We start from the raw sequence: 21076 nt of genomic DNA, 5'->3' as shown, positions 1-21076 counted from the left end.
TGAGCTACCGTGAGCTTTGGTGTTGGGCGTTCACTAAAACACTCCGTGGAACCCGCCCACACCCCGACAGCGCCAGTGGCGAAAGAAGGCCCCCATCCAGCCAAGCTTTGGCGTTTCTCCCTCTCTCCATCTCCACCTCCACCTCCCTTCCGCTCCTCCAACACTCCATCCATCTCGACCGACCATCGGCCGCATTTCAAATTCAAATGGTCATGATCCTGGTCATCATCATGGATTTTCCAAATCCGCCCGTTGGAAGGGAGCATGTGAAGCACACCCACTCGCGAGCAGTGCTTACTTGGCACAGACGTTGTCTACATGGCAATGGATGGCTAAACCGCCTGACACCGGACGAATTCTGCGTCTATCCACTACCGGCTGGACGTCGACACTAACAAGTACAGTAGCTTGAAGGTACGGATACCCAACCGTGAATGCTGCCTGCTATCTTTGCAGCGGCAGTTGGGCATCTCTTCAACACCAAGCCAGAGCCAATGGCTCTTACTCATCCATTGCTGATGCCCTCTCCCGCACGCTCCCACACAAACACAACACACGACCGCTTCGCTACCTGGGTTGCAGTCATAGTCACACCCGCATGCCGGCCCTGTCCATCTGTCGCGGCACCCCACTCCAGAAAATGCACGACACAGGAGATCGCGGGAACCGACGAATGAGACGGCCCTCTTTCAGGCACCGCGCGAAGGATCCCAACGACGACTGAGAGAGAGAAAGGGGACGGGGACAAAAAAGCAAAACAACAGCAAAGAGACTTCTCGCACCAAGGCATGCAGAGCTGATCAAATCCACTCGCACCCCGATTCGGCTCCAGTTCTTAACCTCGACCGGGACTGGCAGCAGCTTTAAGGGTCGAGGGTTTCCGTGCGTTTCCAGTGGCAAGATCGTCGGCCGGCAAGTCCCTGGCCTTGTTTGCATGCAGCCGCTGGCTCATGAGCATGCTCATGAATCGGGATCATCGTCACTGAATCCCCTCAGTTGCAGAAGCAAGAGAAGGCTCCCCAAACGCCAAGCACGCGGCCAAGTGTCTGTTTTACCAAAATACGCTCCGAACGTGCATCCTAGTCCGCGGCTTACGCCAACATGTCTCTGTCCATTTGTGGCCCTCTTAATGGGTTTTCAAGGGCGACAGACGAGGGTTGTCGAGGTCTATTGTGGTCTGGCCTTGGGTCCATGGCCGTCTAGAACCCATCGGCTAGACCAATGCTATCCACGTTCTCCTGACAAAAGCGAGAGGGCTACAGACCCCGTTCTACGTTAGCTGCCCATGCCCTGATACACGCCTATGATGGATACAATCATGTTGCTTATCTGAGACTGCGGGCAGGGCAAAGTCCTCTGTGGATGCGGTGGGTCATCATCTCGAACCACCAAGCGAAAAGGTTGTATTCAAGGATCCATGGGGCTCTCGCAGAATGGTTGTCTCTGGACAGCCGCTTCAAGCGTAGGCGTCCCGTTCTTTTCGTTTAACCCAAGTTCATCTCCCCCAAAGCACCGGTTCTCCTGCCTCGTTTACTAAGGTCCAATGGCCATAAAGCTCCGATGGCGTCCGAGCCCGCGCCGCAGATCATCTCCAGTTTCGATCGACGCTTTCCCTAAACCTGCAAAGCTCCCAGCGTCATCTTCCCTGGGAATCTCAGGGCCACGATCTGATGTTCGACCCCTGCGCCCTGGCTTTGCCCCGAAAAGCCTGGCTGTCGTGAGCCCATACCGGCAGAAGCCAACAGAGCCTTGCAGGCCAGGCCAAGCAGCCGCGGTGGGCTCGATGCTCACTCAATCTGCCGCGATGAAGTCATCGCTGACCGACAACCAGAATCAGAAGCAGGGTTCAAGGGGTATCAACTCTTCAATTCAGGTTATCCATCGTCTACTAACCACCAACGATGTAATCGTCAGCCTATCCTGAACTATCCTTCATCTTTCCACAGGTTGAGCAGGTCCACCATTGCCTCTCCATCTCTGTCCCACAAAAGCTACACTGCCATGTCTGAGGGACGGAGGAGGCTTTCGCCGCCGGTCTTGTTGTCCGTGAGGCGGTAGCGTTCTGCTGTCGATCTCGGGGCGGGCTCTGAGTCAAGTCGACAACAACCGGTCTTCTTCCAGGTTTTGGCGATCTGGATCGGCGATTGTCTATGGCCTGCGTTGCCTTTGCGGGCCGCTCCATCCCGCAAGCATCACAACAAAGAAAGGTGACGGGATTGTGTAGTGTGCAAGTGTCGCATGTCCATCCTCGAGGTTCTCTCGCTGCAGCGTTGGAACCATGTCCCTCTCTCTCGGCTGTATTGCCCAAAGATCGTCTGGGCCCCGAATTACTGGGCCCCCCTTGGTCCCTCATCACGGCACCACCGCCATTGCCAGTTGGATTGTTCGCGGTTGGTGGTATATAACTGCTTCCATACTTGGCCTGTTCATCCTCCTGCACCAACTCCCAGAGAGCCTGGGCGATAGCTGCGTCATTGGCCTTATCCTCTTCAGCCTGTGTTCGGAAGCCGTTCCTTGTAGCGGCATCAGCAATGTTCCGGATCTGAGCCTCGTCGAGGTTATCCGTTGCGCAACCCTGGAGCGTTCTGTTTCGTCGCTCAGCTGCATCTGCAATGACGCTGCGAATACTCTCGCCCGGCCGGGGACCAACTCCTCCCAAGCGTTTTCCAGAACCAGTACCACCAGGTCGACCTCGACGCTTCTCGGCGGCTTCTCGCGCCAACCGACGAGCTTCGCGTTGGGGCATTCTGGAACCTCCCAGCCGATGGCCCTCGGACAAGAACCCTTCACCAGTATACCCTTTGAGGACCAGGCCCTGGTGTTCGTCACGGAGTTGGTCCCAGAGAGCGTGGAATTTTGAATCGTGGGCATCGTGCACGATGTGTGATAGCTCATGAAGCATAGTATCGACGACGCTCTCGATGGACATGAACTGATTCCGGTCGCCAGCATGCCGCAAGCGCAGGCATATCTTCATACCTCGGTTCATATTGAGACCTATATCCATGTTCAATACGGGCTGCAGTTCTACGGGCGCCATGCACACAAACCTAGGAGGTTTCCCTGCTCGGGGTAGAATTCGGCCAGTTCCCGGACCTTCCAGTTGCGCGCTCTCATGATGGGTTTGACCAAAGAGGCCACCTTTTTCAAAGTATGCAGGGCATCGTTTGCTCTCGGGAAGTTGTTCAAGTGAACATACGAAAGTACCAACGCATCGTGTTCGGCCATGGTTGTTGAGGTTGTAGCTACCAGTCTCGGCAGCGATCTTTGAGGTGAAAAGGGCAAATATCACGACGGACAAATGGGGTCAACGGGTGTATGCTGAAAGCGACGGTGATGTCGACTAACTAGCGAGTGTGGGCATCAGTTGACGATGATTATCGACTCATTTCTGCGCCAGTGATGATGAACTGGCCACGTCAAGTGACAGGTGCCTTGAGCCGTTTGCCCCTCAAGGCAGTTGAGCATACGTTCAGTGTTGGAGAGAGGTCGTGGAGGCTGACGGAATCAGCCTAGAAATTTCCCGGTTTCTCTAGGCGATGACTAATCACGATTGCATACAACGAACTTCCATGAGCTCATTCACTTTGATTCTAGTCGAGTCGAAGCAGACATCGCCAGGTAACGTGGCTGGGAGCCTCTTTTACATTTTCATCCGGTCTTTTCTGTCATGTGCTGAAGTGAGCCCTTTTTCCCATAATGCCGGCGAGGTCCATGTTAGGATCGTCTCATTCCGGCTTCCTAGCCATCGCCCTCAGTCTAACATAGGAAATCATCTCTCCTCCTCCGGGGTTCCGGCAAACTTCACGCAGTACCTCTATACACTCTTGTACCGCTGCTTCTCTCTCCACTTCCCCTGGAACAGCATCCAGTAGTTTGCTTACCATCAGACGTATCCAGCCCTCCACACCACCCTTATCAGCGGGTGTAGGCCGCCACTCACGCTCGGCCCGCTCAACCACAAAGCCTGCATCCTCCAAGAACTTTGTCGCCCAGGTCTCGTCTGGGAAGAACCAAGGGTCGGCGGCCAGTGCAGCTTTCATTCCGACGCGGCGAGCCACGGCGCCAAGGGCTGCTGTCCGCATCTCAGAGACGTTTCCGAGACCGCCCATCTCGAACACAAAGGTACCACCTGGTGCGAGAGCAGCATACACGCCCTTGAAGAACTGGGCCCTGGTGTCCTCTGGCCGCAGGATCCAGTGCATGGCTGCGTTGGAGAAGGCTTTGGTGAAAGTTCCTTGCTGGAGCTCTGGTTTAGAGACGAGCTGAGTGGCATCGATAGCTATAGCCAGTTAATATACTGAATCAGGAATAGCAAAGTTGTGTTCTGAATAATGCTGGGAGCACTTACTCTCAAAGGTAGAGTTCTTGGCATCCTTGCAGAGCTCTCGAGCAGCCTCGATCATGCTAGGCGAGCTATCAACGCCGTGCATCGAACCACTGCCTTGAGCGAGGATCTTGGCGAATTCAACATTCAATATGCCATCTGGATGGTCAGCTTGGGTCTGCCAAAAGGGAGATAAATATTCACCGCCACAACCAATATCGAGGAGGACATCGTCTTTTTGGAGATCCAGCCATCCAATCACTTTTGTCGCAAGCTTGGGCACAAAAGACGCCGAGTTCTGGTAGGCCTATCGCGCGTGTAAGTGATGAAGCTATCACCAAAGAAGTGGGGAAATGCACCTTGGAAGACCACATATCCTTTTCTTGAGCCATGATTGAAGTGTAGCAAGTTATTGATCGAGCAATTGTGTTTGGAACTTGGTACTCAGATAAAACGTACTTTTTGGTTCTTTTATACCTGAGAGAGCGTCGCTTGCTGACGGCTGAAGAGGAGAAGCTCTTGGAGCTCGCGCCGAGATCGGAGTCGTGAAACTACCCTGCAAAAATACATTTCCACCCCCAGATATTGACGGTCCAACTTCATGACCTAAAACGTGGTTTTGATTCGCTAAAAAATAGATCCGGCATAATCGGCACGTCAATCTTGTCTACGTCAGGTCATGATATGGACTAGCTACATATTCCCGCCGGTTGTCGGTGGAATTGGCCAACTGCCACTCCAGATCTGTCTCCGAGATAGTATACCCCAACCTATCAATTAGATGGAAATCCTACCCAATACCCCCGTATTTAATCAAGCTCTAGTAGGGGGAACTTATCTTCACCCAAAGCATCCTCCACTCTCTTCATAATTGCCAATACCTTTTCCTCTTCTAGTCGGCGACCAACAACTTGGACACCTACGGGCAAGCCATGCATGGCGTCTGCATCGTAAAGCTTGTACGCTCCCTGTGCAATACCATTTAGGCTGTTTAGCTTGAACCCGACTGGCAGTTGATCCTTGGCTTTGTCAACATGTGTTACTGGCAAGACACCAGCAGAGTAGTCGAGCTATAGCAGGTTAGCCTATCGCAATGAAAGTGCAGCCGGGGCAACATACCAAGTTGAACAAGAACGTGTAGCCACAGCTACTGCAGGCGTCATGCATTCCCTTGTGAGGAACAGCCAGAGTCGCGTTAGGAGGGGTAATCAAGCAGTCTACACCAGACTTGTCCCACCAGTCGAACCACTTCCTCTTATACAACTCGCGCTTAGCGTTGAGTCCCCAGATTTCGCTTGCAGACTGGGGATGCCAGTTGCGCAAGAGTCCAGCCCAAATAGAATCTCGTCGGATATACTTGACCCATAGATAGTGCAGGTACTTGAGAGGTCGAGGTAGGTTAAAGTAGAAGGTCATTTGAGCTGCGCCGGGATCATTCCATTCTCCCCATCGGAAGAACGACTTGACTGTCTCTAGACCGTCGCTGCAGAGGAGAATCGATGCGAGACACAGAGCTTCATACGGGGAAGGAGGGTCGATCTCAACAATCTCATGGCCTACTTTCCGAAGAGCGGCTTCAGTGATTTCCAGAGCTCTCTTACAGGCAGGGCTTGGATCCACAACGCCGTCGGTTCGAAGAATGCCAACTCGGAGACTCTTCTTTTCCGCGAAATCCTGCTCAACATCTGACCTCCAGGGAAGAGGGTGGCAGGAGTAGTCGTAAGTCCAAGGCTTCATTTGAATGATTGATCGAGTGAAGTACGTCAAGTCGTTCAGGGTTCGTGCCATGGGGCTGTAGACTGCTGGTACACCATCCTGACCGGGCATGCTAGTTACCACGCCTGTCTTCATCCATCTTCCAGTCGAACACTTGAGAGCATAGATTCCCTAGAAGTGGGCTGGGCAGCGAACACTTCCGGCGACATCGCTTCCAATACCGATACGGCCGCCGAGAGCAAGAAGAGCACCCTCGCCTCCAGTAGAGCCGCCCGCGGTGTACTTTTTGTTGTAAGGGTTCGAAGTCTCTCCCCATATATCATTGGATGACTCGAAGCTCAGGAGTGTAATGGGCACGTTGGTCTTGACATATGGCACAGCACCAGCGTCCTTGAGCATCCTCACAGTGTTGCCATCAACCTTGACAGGCTTCCCCACATATGTGCTCATTCCGACCGTGCTGTCATAGCCAGCAACCTCGATTGTGTCCTTCAAGCTCACAGGGATGCCAGCCAGAGGCCCCTTGAAGTTGATGGAACCATCAGCAAGCCACTCCTCAGCAGAGGAAAGCAAGACCTCTGTTACACAGTTGGTCTTTTCATGTGCTTTGAGGGCAACTTTGCCATAGGTGTGGAGGTAGTCTGTGGCCTTGCTAGGATCCTTCTGTACGTCTTGAACTAGTTCCTCAATGGGCTTGTTGACGATTTCCCGGTCCAAGACACTGAAGGGAGCATGGTAGGATGTGAGGCCTTGAATACGGCTTACACGTTGTTCTTGTTTGAACTGACTAAGATGGTGTTAGTTAAGTGTGAATTCGGATAACTCGTATAGAAGATGGATATAGTATCTAAAAGAAAGACTGACCAATCTCGCCGATGTTGTAGATAGTCCAAGAGAAACATGGTTGTGTATGTGGGGCCGGGTATAGACAAACAAGAGTGAGACTGGGCAAGCAAGATAGAGGAAGAAGTTCAAGGAAATTTGAGAGTTGAACGGGAATAAGTTGAAGAAAAGACAAGATCAATGAAACCTGTATAAGAGGATTGGACAAGAGGCAGATGGTCACGGGGTATCAAGATAAAGGCAAGAGTCGCCGGCTCCGATCCGGCCTGGGTAGCCGGGGTGGAACCGCTGATAACCACTGGGCCATTGGCTCCCCCGCAGTCCATCTCCGCTTCTGCCGTCTGTTTAGAGGGGCCGTGCTCCGCTTTCCGGCAGTCGTCCCCACGCCGAGATAGGGAGGCGTCCGATGATAAAGGTCCGATGATAGTCAATCTTGGAGTCTCAGGTCTTGTACAGAGAAATAAGGATATTTTAATTTTTCTTTTGGATTGAATCTTCAATAATTCTCATTCCAACATCTCTTTTACCATTTCACGTATCTGAGTGAAAAGAGGAATGATATGAGAATTCCAAATCTTGGTGTCTTGTGGAGACGAAACCAATCCACTTTCACGCCCTTTATCTTGTAGTTGATCCCCTGTGGCTAGACATCCATGGTTTACACGCACTCGCTGAATGATAACGATTCCAGCATGAGGAACTCGCTGGCCAACAGTGATTCAGAGTGCTTCGTGATTTGCGAAGGAGGAAGGTCGTTGTTCACACAGAAATACCCATTGCACACAGACCTATCACCTATTACTCCCATCTCTGACTTGAACAGCCTGAAAGTGCACGTTACGTAAGACGGGAAGTGCAAAGCATGGCAGGAAAATGGAATCATGACTATGCAGTCAACTTAAACGACACTGTCACGTGGTATACTGAGTGCCGTTGGCGAAGCAGACCTGCAAGGCGCTTGGCAGTGTGGTGTCTCCAACACTCACCCACCCTAGAGTCCTAGACGCATGTCATGGGTCCATCCACCAAAAGGAGTTTATCTCCCTGCTTGCGCGGGGACTGCTAGAGCATATTCATCCCCTATTGCTAACGTACTATCTAAGACTCTATAAAAATAATACAAGAGTAGGTTAATCTCTTATCTTAATTTTGGTGAGTATAACCTATCATAATTGGTCGGTCCCCCCTGTTTTTACAGCCTTCACATGCGAGATAGCGATATTAATCCTGCGAGTTCTGACTAAGCCAAGTTGCTGCATGAATTGGGAGATTCAACGATATTTCAGGTTTCAACAAGTTCATGCAATAGATAGATGAGTTCTCAGTCCACTTTGGCTTACTACACTGGAAAGTAGAAATTAAAGACACACAACAAAATCGTCTGGGAGAGCCCAGCTGGATAGCCTAATGCCATGTGGACTGGTTGATATTTTTGGTGCTAAAGATGTTTCAGAAGAGGTAGCGAATCACCGTCAACAAATACAACAATATCTTGGCTACTATATAACCACTCTGAATGCCCCTACTCCTTTCTAAGAAACTCATCTAGCACGGCATCTTGACAGGACATTGCTCATCCTTGCAGCCGGTCAAGTCATGCGGCATCTTACCGGCTAGCCGGCCACCGGAGCAGTCTGCCCCGATCTCCGACGCGGAGATCGGGTGGCCCGTGCACCACACCTCTGCGAACTCGGCAATCAGAAGCTTTTCCAGCTCTCCACCCACCGTCCGCATGAAGCAGCCCAATCCAATACCGACCGTCATATGAACTGAGTTGAAACATCTTTCCTCTGACATCCAACCGCCATCATGTCGGCCGGCGACCAGCACTTCTTGGACGTGGTAAGTTGCGACGTGCTTCTCTGTTTGATGTTCTTGTAGTTGACCATGACCCCCTGCAGCTGTCAAATGCTATCCCACCCCAAGTCCGCCAGTACACCGACACTGTTACCGGCATAATCGAAAAAAATGTCGACCGCGCCGCCGAACTCGTCAGGGAAAATCTCTCAACGTCGGAATGGATACCCGAGTCCGTGAGGCCTACGCCTCCCTTGAAGCCTGTCGTCGAGATCGTTTCCCTGTCTCGCGGCGAGAGGCTGGTAGACTGGGCGGTGAAGCATAAAATTTTGACGGGCATCTTCGTGGTCGCGTGCGGAGCCGGCATCTACAAGGGCTACCAGGCGACTCGGTCTTGCAGAAAGACGAGGAGAGCAAAGAGGGCTAGGAATGGCGGCCGTACAGAGGTTATCGTCATCGCTGGCTCGCCGAGCTTGCCCTTGACAAGATCTCTTGCTCTGGATATGGAGAGGCGGGGATTCATGGTCTACGTTGTCTGCAACGCTGCCGAGGATGAGGGCATGGTCCTTGCCATGAAGAGACCCGATATTCGACCCTTGGGTATTGACACCACCGACGTGAGTTTGCTGATTTTGATATCGAAGCAAAATGCTGACACTGACCCCAGCCACCCAATGCCGGCGCTGCCATCGAACATTTTGCTCTCTTCCTCCAATCCCCTCAAGCTCCTGGACCCGGAATGAAGCCCAACCAGCTCACTCTAAAGTCTGTCATTCTCATCCCAAGCCTCCACTACCAGACTTCTCCCATCGCCACTATTCCCCCGTCCAGCTTCGCCGACCTGTTCAACACCCACCTCCTCCAGCCGATCCTCACAATCCAGGCCTTCCTGCCCCTCCTCACCTCGCGCCTGAACCCCATCGGGGAGAAATGGGTCCCTCCCAAGGTCCTTGTGTTTACGCCTTCCATCATCTCGTCCATTAACCCGCCTTTCCACGCCCCCGAGGCGACTGTCTGCTCGGCCCTTTCTGCTTTTACCGAGGTTCTCACTGCCGAACTTCGACCTCTTGATATCCCCGTTACCCACATGCAACTCGGTACCTTTGACTTTTCCAGCTTTGTTCCCGCTCGAGGCCATGGCCAGCAAGGTCTTATCAAGTCTGGAAACCCTGAGTCACCTCTCGTCTGGCCTGAGGGTGCCCGACATGTTTATGCCAAAAACTTTGTGGCACAGACCAGCTCTGCCATCTCGGGAGGCCGTATCCGCGGCCTGAGGGGCAGCTCTCTGCGAAGCCTCCACAACTCGGTCTTTGATGTGATTGATGGCTCCATCATTGCCGACTCCGTGCGTGTCGGCCTTGGCGCCAGCGTCTACGGATTTGTCGGACGATGGGCCCCCAGAAGCCTTGTCTCGTGGATGATGGGAATCCGCCGTGTGGATGAGCTGTCCACCTGGAAGACGAGCTCGTACGAGGGCTCCGAGGCTGACGAGGAGAGCGAGAACGGAGACACCGAGGGAGGAGAGACATCGACCGAGTTTGTCGCCGTTCCACCCGAGTCCAACGTTTGGGGTGGCGCTCATGAAGCCGAGGGAGCTCTCTGGACCCCTCAGACATCCGAGACCTCTTGAACGAGGAACCCTTGATGATTCTACACAGGTCATTTAATGGATCTAATGTGTACCGCAAATAACGATGGGACATGAAATAAGGATCCGTTCTGCTACAATAGACGCCGTCACGACTCCAATGATTATGTTATGTTAAAAACAGCACGACTCGCACAAAGATTGGTGAAAATACATATTGGTTTACTCTCTTCTCATGTCATCATCACTTGAATTTGCAACATGCTCCTCAGAAACCCGAGGCCCAAGAACTAATTGGGTATCATTGCCATTAAAATACCAAGTAGACGAAGCCTTTTGTACCATATCCTTAGAAATCTCGTCTGCGCCATTCGCTTTCTCTTCCATGTTTGTTAGATCCTTAGTGCCCTCTTCCACGGAATCGTCCCCTGCCGCGCCATTTGCCTCCTCTTCCGTGTCGACCGCCGTGTCTGCCTCCATCATCCCTGTCCCGATCCCGGTCACGGTCGCGATCTCTGTCTCTCTGCTGCTCGCGCGGCCTGTCCATTTCATCATCTCGTGGAAGCTCCATCCGAACATCCTCGTCCTTCTTCTCCTCTGACTTGAGGGTCGGCTTCTCCAGGTTCTTGGACCACTTGGGATGTGCGCCCTCCTTACAATCCGGACCATCTGGGCAGAAACCGGCAAGGTAAAAGCCACAAAGCTTGCGGCGAACGTGTTTCTTTGAGCAGTTGGGTCCCAGCGGGCAGAATCCCATATCATAGTGAGGACAGGGCGGCAGCCGACTCTGAGGATCGATGTGAAGGTAGAGGCACTCGTCGCCGTTTGAGCAGTATCCGTTGCGCATGAAGAAGTTGCATTCGGGCATCTTGCGCAGATTATACTCGTGAAGGAACTCGCAGTGCTCGCCCTTCTTGCACAGGCCGCGCAGCCAGTGCTTGCAGACGAGCGAGTTGAGGCCGCCCGTGGGCTGCGCCGTCTTGGCATCGGAGACGTGGCGCTCGGAGCATCGCGTGCCGTTGGGGCAGTGGCCGGACTGGAAGGCCTTGCAGATGGGACGGTCGGGGGGTAGGCCGACCTGGTATGTTCGCCGGAGGAAGGGCGAGAAGCGGAAGTTGTAGGAGGTCGCCGAGTGATTGAGGATGGCGGATGCGGCAGACTCGACTGCGGCGGGCATGTTGGGCAGAAGGCCGAGGCCTTTATCGGCACAGGAGTAGACTCTGTATCTCAATATCAATGCGTAGTTGCTGCTTGAGCGCGAGTGCTGGGTATGGTTTGCGGTGGGGAGAGAAACTTGGTGTTGATGTCGAGGTCGAGCTTCAGGTTGACAATTTCACCACGCGCAGAAAGCTCCAGCAGCTTCAAAGCCCGTGACGATAGGCGCCGTGGCGCCTGCGGTGTGGGGAACCTTTGTCAGCGACCAAGATCGCCGCTAGTTGGCGCCACCACCAGCTCCAGTTCCATAACAATTTGGGGGGGTATGAGAGCTCAACTGTCGCATGAGATGTGACTATCCAAGCTTCATAAAATCAGTTATTAAATTGGAGTATAAAAACTCTCCTGTGCTAACACACTAATGAACTCAAGTCAATAGAAACATGTGAGCGACGCAGTTGCTGGTCCATCACTGTTGCCCAATGTTGGCAACTGTCCCTGTTCCGTTCCTCGCCCGTACCTTCCTGCTATGTCTTGTGACCATCAACATGATCTCAACCCCCACGTTCATCTTTGGAACCTCCATCAATCTCAAGAGATAAGTCGTCAATCATTAAGTTCATTCCCTATTGCCCTGCCGCCTAATCTAAAGTACTAATCATCACAATGGACCAAAGGTGAGAGCTCAGATCGAAACACGACTGCGCTGGACCTTCTGACCCATGTAGAAATAGCAGTTCACATACCGACGAATTGAACTGTCCAGGAGACTCTCGCGAGCACGGCTCACCATTTCGTGTCTCTGCTCTGGTGTCATTCCCAGGGCAACCAATGGCTTGACCGCAAATGCTTCGAGACATTCCGAGATATTGGCCTGCATCAGCGTTCCTACAGTCCTCGGCTTCTTCTCCCCTGGCCATGACGAGAGAGGAACTCTTTTGGTCACCATCTGGATGCGCCTGAAGCCTGCACGCTTGAGGGACTGCTTTATATCGTGCTTACCAAAGCCGACACAGCCATACTTGCGCATGCCCTCGGTACAGGTGTCAAAGAAGATGCGCAAAGGATCATCTTCCTTCATGGTGTTGTCGTCGCAGAGCACCGAATGGTCGAACTCTTGAAACTCGATCCACCCTCCAGATCTGAGGTGTCTTTCTTCTCGTTAGCGATGTACCCCCGATATCTCGGTATCACGTTACTCACTCGTGGGCATTATCGACCACGGCATCGAGGTCGAGTAAGAAGCCAGCGACCCCCCTGAGGTGGACCAGGTCAAAGTTGTTTCCATGTGTCCATTCTGGGTCCTCGCAGTCTTCAATAAACATCTGGGCGTTCAACGGCATCGATTCGGGCTGAATGGGCGACAGATCAGTTCCGACAACACTCGCACATGGATATAGGTCGGCCACTGTGACAATCAGCCATGGTTTCGCACAGACACTTCGAAAACGGGTTACCGTCTATGGCCCATGTTCCTGACGTCAATGTTAGTATGAAGCCATCGGGATTCTGGGATACTAACCGGTTCCCGTGCCGATGTCGATGATCTTTCGCGGAGAGTCACCGATCTCCGACAAGAAGAGTTTACCACTCTGAAGTGATAGACTCGTTAGCAGTCGAACCGACCACAGTTCCTTCAAGCTTGTGTGCCATGGTACGCACAAGTAGATGGAGAAACAGAGCATGTTCAGTTTCCTCACGAAGCTGTTCTCCGTTATCGTTGGGGAGGGGGTACCGCCCGCTCATGTAGCTGTGATACCGTCGACCACACTCGTACTCAAAGCCATGAATGCTTGGAGGTAGCGAAGTGGAGCAGCTCGAGCTCAGATCCCAACGCGAACATTCGGACCTCTCCTCGTCATAGACGAGTTCGAACTCGTCCGTATCTTGATCTGTCGCCGTGTATGCGGACTCTATCCCCACGGTCGAGATGAGCGAGAAAGAGCGGGTATCGTCGTCTTCCATCGTGTCGAACGGTCCTAGGGCGAAGGATAAAGACTCGGTGGCAAGGGAAATGGACGACCTGAGATTCGGTACGCTTTATTACGGCGGGAATCATGTCCCCCTAGGTTGCGGCAACGCCACCACCTTGGCCATTTCTGTGAAACGACCAACTGCGACAGGTGCACAAGACCAAGAACCCCAATCAACATATGCAAGAGGTCATGAGGATTACACGGTTGCTTCCATGACGGAGGGCCCACCCCGATGAACCCTTTTGGCTGCCGACACTGGCCCTTGACAAAGGGGTTCGCACTTGGTGTGCCCTACGATCTACTACGTACTTACCGACGCCAGTTGTTGGTGATGAGTTATGCGGTTGGCGCATGGAGGGACTCTGCCATTCGGCTGTTTGGTTCAGTTTGCGCAAAGGAGGGGCGGAGTTTGTTTGCTTCACATGGCCCAAGCGGCGACACAGTACGGAATAAATGCCAGAGAGCCTTTCTGGAGAGCCGAGGGACAGTCGAATACACTTTCAGAGTGCAGAGAGTTTCTATCTGAGAAGTGTCTGAAGTATATTCTTGCAGAAGTTGAGCGGGCGGATACCTACTAATAACAGCTCTGCTATATCCATCCTCGAAACGGAAACGAGAACTGATAACGGATCGGTTGGGTAGATCTGAGTGACTCGGCCTAGGCCGGACGGACCAGGGTTGGGCAAACATGCATCTGCACTCGCTTACTTACTGCTGTGCGAGGTCGTCTACTTGAGCCTCGCAGAAGGACTTGCAGAGGACTCGCAGACTGCCCACCACCTTGCGGGTCGTCTTCGGTCTCACATGCTGCAAGACTCAATGCTCGGTCTCCTATTCTCATTACCTATTCGCCAAACCTTGATACGTCCCGCATCGACAGCCCGCCCACCGGGTAATGGACATCGGTTATTTCCCCCATGCCAGCCAACAGGTATGCGCGTCGTCCAGCTCAAGGCCAAGATAATGCAGCCAAGTCAGGTTGGCTGGGGTGCAGACAGCCTGGTGAGCTTATTGGTTTCAGTTCCTTGTGGTGTACTCTACACAGGACTGTTGGAGAGCTCCCTCGTGTCTGTGCTAAATGCAGCAGTTAAATTTGCATATGTTGAATGTAACATCATCTCGGACTTGTGCGAAGCTGACATTGAGGTTCCGGATCGCCAAAATGGCATCACACAACATTGATTCCCGGTACGACGTCACGGATACAAGAGGACCAGAGCCCCATGCGCGCCTAATCAACCCGTACATCCGGGGCGCGGCCGAGGCTGTGCGCATTAAACAATGGATCAAATAAAGCAACAACCCAGCTCTCTGAATGCGGCAACGGGGAAACACTCCGAGGGGCTCGATGGCTTCACCTCGCCGTTTGAACTAAAAACAGAAAAACAGAGCATGACAGCGTGTCAGACAGCTCCACAGAGTACGTACCGGGGGCTCTGCACACACTACCGAGACATTTGATTTCATCAGAATTCCTTCTGCTGGGCTTTGCAAGCTGATTCGGATGGGATTGGACGTTGGCCGTGTGGTTTCTGGAAACGACGCTAACAGTTGTCTCCCAGCGCCGCCGCCCCAGCAAGGATCCATGGGATTCTGATGTGCCAGACATCGACATCTCGGCAGGGTTGCTTAAACCCCGGGCTGCCATACCAGCCATGTGGAGGAAACGCCGGCGGCAGGTCACGCCAGTACGGACGTCTGAGCGAGAGTCTGGAGTTGGCAGTTGGCGAGAAACTCTGCCCTGCGTGTACCTTGGAGGCCGCTAGCCCCGTGGCTGGTCTCAAGTTGACATCCAGATGATGCAGGATGGCGGCACGTCACGGTTTCTGAACTCATAACCGAGTGGGCCTAGGTCTTGGTTGGAGGTTTCGGGGATGGCGGAGGGAGATGGAGATGAGAAGGCCTAGGCTCAAAGGCCTCTCGGGTTATTAGGATGATTCATGGCGAGCAACAGCGAGGTTTAGAGCCTGGTCCCGGCTCAACTTGGCTGTCAGGGCGAGCAGCTTGCAAGGACTAGGAGCTGAACAGAAGGTGTTTCACTCCACTGAATGTTGCGCCCAAATGGCCAGCATCCCTGGCCGTTTTTTAATTATGGAGCCAATCTCACCATTTAGTGCGTTCCAAGTGTTCGTCGACCTTCCAGAACTTCGATGGCAGGGCGAATCCGTGGAGCCGCACGGCTGTCGACGCCCTTATCGGAAGCTGTTCTGTTGGGCCTGGCTCGGCGCTTTTGGCACAACAGGCCCCTCGCCCCGGGGAGGGGTCCTAGACGCCTGGGATTGTCCTTGATGTCCTTGAGCGTCGTGGATTGTCCCGGTCCCCAAGATGGAGGTTGAGACATCGAGGACAGCCAACACTAATGCTGCTGAGAACAAGTCCCATCTTGGCTGAGACCGTTTCACCCCTTGGATCACGCCGATTCTTTAGCAGGATCACTCGCTCTGATCCTGCTGCGGTCCCGGTTCGAGCCTGGTTCGAAGCCGAGCCCTGGTGGCTCACGACAATGCCTTTTCGAAACTAAACTCCAGAGCCAGTCGGATTCGGCGACTTATACGGGGGAGACTCGTGCACGAGTCACCCCGCTATCCCGTAGCCATCGCCGCACGTACGTACGCACGCACTCACGCTCACAAAGGCGGGCACCGAAGAAAAGACTCATCTCCCATGGACGGGACGGCGTCTGCTCGGCTGGGTTCTCGGTGGGCAAGGCAATGCTCAAGGGCACGCACAGATGTACGTGTCTCGTCTTGCTGGCCTGTCATTGCGTTTCATCTTTTTTCCCTCTTCCCTTTTTACGACAGGGCTGTATCGTGGTCCGGGGAGGCCGCGGCTTGTCTCTGTCAAGTGTCAGTGTCAGTCATTATCAATGCTTCGCTTCAACCACCACCAAGCACGGCCGAGGGACAGCTCTTCTGGTGCCTCGGGCGTCCTCTCCTCAATGAGGGACGTGACGCGGACAGAGAGGCAGGGCAGGGCAGGGCAGGGCAGGGCAGGGCAGGGTTCTTGAGTGAGTCCTTTACGCGAGGAAAAGAAGAAACGAGAGAAAGCGGCCTCGCCCGAATGTCCCGCTTCTGTCCAGCACTGGCCTGCCAAGCGCCATGGGGTTGTTGTCATTTGGCGATGGATGGATTACAGAGGTTTACCATGACCAAATTGGCGTGGTCCAAGGCTGGCCCGAGGCTTGTTCAAGGCTCAATGATTGGGAGAGACGGACTAATGACAGCCGTGAGCAAGGCGGTCCGACGGACAGAGGACAAGACCCTTGAAGGCTCACTCAGCTCTGCTTTACTGTCGACGACTGCACAAGTCTCATCATCCATACATTCTCGACGACTCCCCGCAATTATGTCATGCATCATGGATGGTTTCGCCGTATCCTGGACCCTCCCGTAATTTGGATACCGGACGGGACCCTGCTCCACCAGCATCAGCCGCCCTGCCCAGCCCAGGCCGGCCCTCGATCCTCTGCCCGGCCGGGCTTGTTTGCTCGTTATGAGCTGGCCGCCGTCCATCCATCCCTCCATCCATTGAGCATTATATAGTCGACCAATCCTTCTTGACCGCAGCCATGATGCTCCTCGGCCTCGTTTGGTGCCTAACCTTGTTCTCCAACTCATCAATTCATCTTCCTTGACCTTGACCTTGAAGCTCTAAGCCATCGGGCTGATTGTTGGAGCATGACCTTTTCGCGCAGCATTAAAAGACAAGACACATCCGCACACAATTCGATCTTTGTAGACTCTGTTCTGGGTCATTCACTCGCTGCTTGAACGTCTATCGTCTTTGTTTTTCCAGATTTCGCCTCTTTAGTCGCCCATCATGAGTTCTTCTTCTCGCAAGTCACGGATTGCGTCGAGCATGTCCAATGTCATGTTCACCAACGCCGTCTACTTCCCCAACTACAGAATATACCAGGGCGACACACCGGGGATGCTCAACTACAGTTGCATCAACCATGTTTACTATGCGTATGCCAGTGTTTCAGCCGATGGTGGTGTTTTTGTAAGTTTCGCCCATCATCATCATGTGCCCGGGCGGCCGAAGATCGGTACTGACTCGGACCCCTGCTCTAGTTAAGTGATGAATGGGCGGATGCTGGAGCGCCTGTCGACGGTGTACAAGGCGGGCTGGGCTCCCTGATGCATCTCAAACAGAAGCATCCTCACCTTAGAGTGGTTTTGTCTGTTGGAGGCGGCAATTCGTCAGAGGTTTTCCCCCTAGTGGCCTCTAACACGCTGCTGCGTGACAACTTTGCCCGGTCCGCGAGGGGCCTCGTTGAAGCCTCTGGCCTGGATGGAATCGACAGTAAGTGGCAGCTGAGACAATGTCTTAGGCTTTCGTCTTGCTGCGGACGAGATGCTGACTGTGTCACTCGTGATAGTTGCCTGGGAATACCCGTGCGATGCGCAGCAAGGCTACGACTTTCTTGCGCTGCTGGCGGCCATCCGTATTCATCTCCCTGAGGAGCACTACATTCTCACGGCGGCGCTGCCCGCCAACAAGGCCATCCTGCAGTTTCTCGACCTGAAGCTGGTGACCGAGTACCTGGATTTCATCAACCTGATGGCGTACGATTTCTTTGGCAGCTGGACACCAAAGGCAGGCCACCACTCACAACTGTACGCCATGAACAAGGAGGAGACCTCAGGATCAGCGGGGGTTTCATATCTCATGTCCAAAGGGTTCCCGCCAAAGAAGATCCTGCTGGGCATCCCAACATTTGGGCGAAGCTTTCTCCACTGCTCGGGGGCTGGGCACAAGTTCAAGGGCGTCGGAGGCGCTGAGGATGGCACCTTTGAGTACAACCAGCTCCCACGCAAGGGCTGCAAGGAGGTTGTCGACAAGCGCCATGTGGCAGCGCAGTGCGTGGGCGCAGACGGTGGATTCGTGACGTACGACAACCCAGACACGGTCAAGATCAAGGCTGGATTTTGCAAGCAAAAGGGACTAGGGGTAAGTCGACCAGTGGCTGTTGTTCTCGGTGTCTTGCATTGTCTTGGACGAGCCACCGACGTGTCTTTCCCCCACGTCGGGATGCAAGCCGGGTACTTGGGTAGTAGTTTTGGTTACCAGATCGCTAACTGCGGCATCTAGGGTCTCTTTTACTGGAACGGCCCGGCCGACGCCAAAGAAAAGTCGAGAAGCCTAATTGCGGCTGGCTTCCGCGCCTTGCACTCTTCGTGAGAGGGGCTCTACCATCGTGGAGGAGGGACCTCTCAACCTCCTTACCTGAGGGAGCTGTGATGGCTATCCCTGGTACGACGTGACGGTTCAATGTCCTTGTCTCGCGGGCTGTTTGATCACAGCCTGCTTTCTGCATACTAGACGGTAGCGAGACGGCGTTTCATCATCATCCATCAACAGCATCAGAAGGGGCATTTGCTGGCGTTTCCTTTCTTCTTCTTTTCTTTTGTCTTTTGGGGGTTTCTTTTCTCCTTTGTTGCTTGGGAAAAACTTGGTTGGTTTACTATCATGAACGCCTTACAGGGATGGGTCGGCACACGTTGTTTCTTCTGGAAAGAGCCGCGAAAATGGGAGAGAGGGATATCATGGGCATCAGCATGACGGACGGGAATTGTTATAGACTCAATAGACGGGGGGTTGGCGTTTCTTCCAGGCAGCTGGGGTGGGAGGCAAGCACTGGATGCTCTACTCCCTCCTGGACACGGATGGTTCACTGCCAACCTGATTATCCTTCCAACTACAGCTTACTCTTCATGATTCATGGCGACGGGTCTTGTGTCTGTTGGTCCTGATTACAGTGCATCACTAGGGGGATCGAGAGAGACATCGGACAAACGGGACACGCCGGGGTATAACGAGACGCGATAGCCGTTCCGAAGAGAGGAAGCGCCGCGTCAACTGGTGGTCGCTCGTGTCGGTTATCCAGCTGGATCGGCGGTTGAACAAGTCAGGCAGGCAGGGAAAGCCTTGTTGGGCAACGACACGATGGGAGTGGTGGATGAGACGTTGAAAGTGGGTGTGGGTTGCAACGGCGCATGGCCCCCACGAGGGATTGGGAGCTATCTAATGCGAGGAGACGCCAGAATGAGAGACCGTTTTGGGTTTCCCGGTTCCCGTATGCCTGGTGTTGGTCTTGACCTTTGGTGAGGTATGGAAGATGGATGGGTTTCCTAAAATAGGTGTTCCGTTGAGACGCATGGGGTCGCGTGTAAGATGGTGTTTTTGTTTGTCCATGTACTCGTCACATGCCAAGTCACGATACTTGAAAATGAGTAAAAGCGGCATGCGACATAAAAGTTACCTTACAATTGACCTAAACCTTAATAGAGCTTGCAGCTGTTTTTTTTGGCCGCATGGGGCATCATCCACGTGCGATAAGATAAGGCTGGAGCTTACTTCCGTCATGCTGCCTACCTAGGACGTCGATACCATCTTGAAGCTTCAACAGCAACATTAACCTTTGTCGCCTTCTCAACATTTCGACAGGTCGACCAACGGTGGACAAGTACCTGAGCGCATAAAGATGCTCACGGAGCGGCAACCGTCGTTCAGTCACAACCCTTCCTCAACTCGCACTCCTCACCACCATGTCCGGCACCGATAGGGATCCGTCCCCACCGATTACGGCCTCCGGGCTCGCTCCCGCCGCCGAGCTCCTCCACGAGCAGCAACAACAACAACCCGAAGATGAAGCCCCGCTTGAGCCCCCGATGCCTCCGTTCGAGCCGCTCTTTGCGCTCCTGACAAACTCTACCACAAACACCACCGTCCACCCCCGCATCCACTACCTCTTCTCCGACGACGACCCTTCTGTCCTGGCGAGTCCTGCCGTCGACCGCGCCCTCGTCGTGGACCTTGTACCTGCTCCCGAAGGAGACTCGAGTCGATGGGCTGTCTCTTGGGCTGCGAGCTTGACACCGGACTTTGCCGTTACAACATCAAACGTGGCTGTACAACAAAGCGAGGGCGATGACGACGGCCGTAATGGGGGCGCCCTCATGCTCCGCGTCGAAGGCGTAGAACGCGAACCAGTCGAGATGCGCCCCGACAGCCTTCCCAGCTCCGGCAGCGGTGCCATAGGCGGTGAAGACGTTGACGTGCTCGCCGAAGACTTTCGACGACGTATGGGTGTGCTGAAAAAGGTTGTCGACGAGGGAGAGAAGCGACGCGCCCTAGTAGGACAAGAACATGAAGACGAGCAAGTAGACGAGGACGAGGGTCCACCAGACGAGGCGATAGTGGACTATGACAGCGTCGAAAAGGGAAAGGAAAAGGCCAAGGAATGAGTTTGAGACGTCTTACCGGAATCTGATACCCTTTGTGGGTATTCAGTGTGTATGCGTACAACAACTGTGAGACGCTTTCAGTTTGGCCCCATCACGGATGGACACTTGGGCATGCTATGCTTAAAGGCCTCTTTGTTTAGTTTACACGATGCCTTCTCATGGCATAAACGACAAAGTGTTTTCTAGAGAGGATGCGATTGGATTATCAGGTGGACCAGGCACCTTTTTGACACATGGATGAATGGATGTATGGGTAAAATTGGTTTGGCGTATGGGATTTGTTTCACCCGAGTATCTCGACTCTATATCCATGGATGTTTGGATCAACTAAAGTAGGCCCAAGCTTGGGTGTATGAATTGGACTTTATATCACGCGTATCCTTGTTGTCTTTAATTGTGAGTCTTTTAGTTGTGACAGCAGTTT

The 21076-nt window shown here is 53.4% G+C and overlaps 8 protein-coding genes across 8 annotated transcripts; 3 read left to right on the top strand and 5 right to left on the bottom strand.

Moving 5' to 3' along the window:
• Nucleotides 1-1869: 1869 nt before the first annotated feature.
• Nucleotides 1870-3228, bottom strand: NECHADRAFT_98911 (uncharacterized protein; the record flags this gene model as incomplete). The annotated part of the gene is made up of 3 exons (XM_003053699.1): nt 1870-2086; nt 2332-2997; nt 3051-3228. The coding sequence occupies 3 exons, from the start codon at nt 3226-3228 to the stop codon at nt 1992-1994; spliced, it is 939 nt and encodes a 312-aa protein (XP_003053745.1). The 3' UTR covers nt 1870-1991.
• A 500-nt stretch (nt 3229-3728) lies between these two features.
• On the bottom strand, nt 3729-4719 carry NECHADRAFT_90291 (uncharacterized protein; the record flags this gene model as incomplete). The annotated part of the gene is made up of 4 exons (XM_003053698.1): nt 3729-4282; nt 4352-4444; nt 4532-4634; nt 4666-4719. 4 exons carry the CDS (start codon nt 4717-4719, stop codon nt 3729-3731), a joined length of 804 nt encoding a protein of 267 aa, XP_003053744.1.
• Nucleotides 4720-5136: 417 nt separating this feature from the next.
• NECHADRAFT_90290 (uncharacterized protein) lies at nt 5137-6945 on the bottom strand (the record flags this gene model as incomplete). The annotated part of the gene is made up of 4 exons (XM_003053697.1): nt 5137-5397; nt 5447-6214; nt 6251-6792; nt 6867-6945. 4 exons carry the CDS (start codon nt 6943-6945, stop codon nt 5137-5139), a joined length of 1650 nt encoding a protein of 549 aa, XP_003053743.1.
• Nucleotides 6946-8695: 1750 nt separating this feature from the next.
• On the top strand, nt 8696-10469 carry NECHADRAFT_57560 (uncharacterized protein; the record flags this gene model as incomplete). The annotated part of the gene is made up of 3 exons (XM_003054410.1): nt 8696-8728; nt 8788-9300; nt 9351-10469. The coding sequence occupies 3 exons, from the start codon at nt 8696-8698 to the stop codon at nt 10311-10313; spliced, it is 1509 nt and encodes a 502-aa protein (XP_003054456.1). The 3' UTR covers nt 10314-10469.
• Nucleotides 10470-10671: 202 nt separating this feature from the next.
• Nucleotides 10672-11448, bottom strand: NECHADRAFT_75190 (uncharacterized protein; the record flags this gene model as incomplete). The annotated part of the gene is made up of 1 exon (XM_003053696.1): nt 10672-11448. The coding sequence occupies one exon, from the start codon at nt 11446-11448 to the stop codon at nt 10672-10674; it is 777 nt and encodes a 258-aa protein (XP_003053742.1).
• A 663-nt stretch (nt 11449-12111) lies between these two features.
• On the bottom strand, nt 12112-13904 carry NECHADRAFT_103202 (uncharacterized protein; the record flags this gene model as incomplete). The annotated part of the gene is made up of 6 exons (XM_003053695.1): nt 13303-13904; nt 13089-13248; nt 12949-13018; nt 12884-12901; nt 12630-12834; nt 12112-12577 (listed from the first exon to the last, which is right to left on the bottom strand). The coding sequence occupies exons 1-6, from the start codon at nt 13389-13391 to the stop codon at nt 12112-12114; spliced, it is 1008 nt and encodes a 335-aa protein (XP_003053741.1). The 5' UTR covers nt 13392-13904.
• A 3356-nt stretch (nt 13905-17260) lies between these two features.
• On the top strand, nt 17261-18586 carry NECHADRAFT_90287 (glycoside hydrolase family 18; the record flags this gene model as incomplete). The annotated part of the gene is made up of 4 exons (XM_003054409.1): nt 17261-17404; nt 17476-17707; nt 17784-18355; nt 18497-18586. 4 exons carry the CDS (start codon nt 17261-17263, stop codon nt 18584-18586), a joined length of 1038 nt encoding a protein of 345 aa, XP_003054455.1.
• A 1269-nt stretch (nt 18587-19855) lies between these two features.
• NECHADRAFT_98909 (uncharacterized protein) lies at nt 19856-21051 on the top strand. The gene has a single exon (XM_003054408.1). The coding sequence runs from the start codon at nt 19954-19956 to the stop codon at nt 20650-20652; it is 699 nt and encodes a 232-aa protein (XP_003054454.1). The 5' UTR covers nt 19856-19953; the 3' UTR covers nt 20653-21051.
• The last annotated feature ends 25 nt before the right edge of the window (nt 21052-21076 follow it).

This window comes from Fusarium vanettenii, assembly GCF_000151355.1.
Source record: "Fusarium vanettenii 77-13-4 chromosome 1 genomic scaffold NECHAsca_1_chr1_3_0, whole genome shotgun sequence".
NCBI classification, from domain to species: domain Eukaryota; kingdom Fungi; phylum Ascomycota; class Sordariomycetes; order Hypocreales; family Nectriaceae; genus Fusarium; species Fusarium vanettenii.
This window is presented reverse-complemented; position numbering and strand designations above follow the sequence as displayed.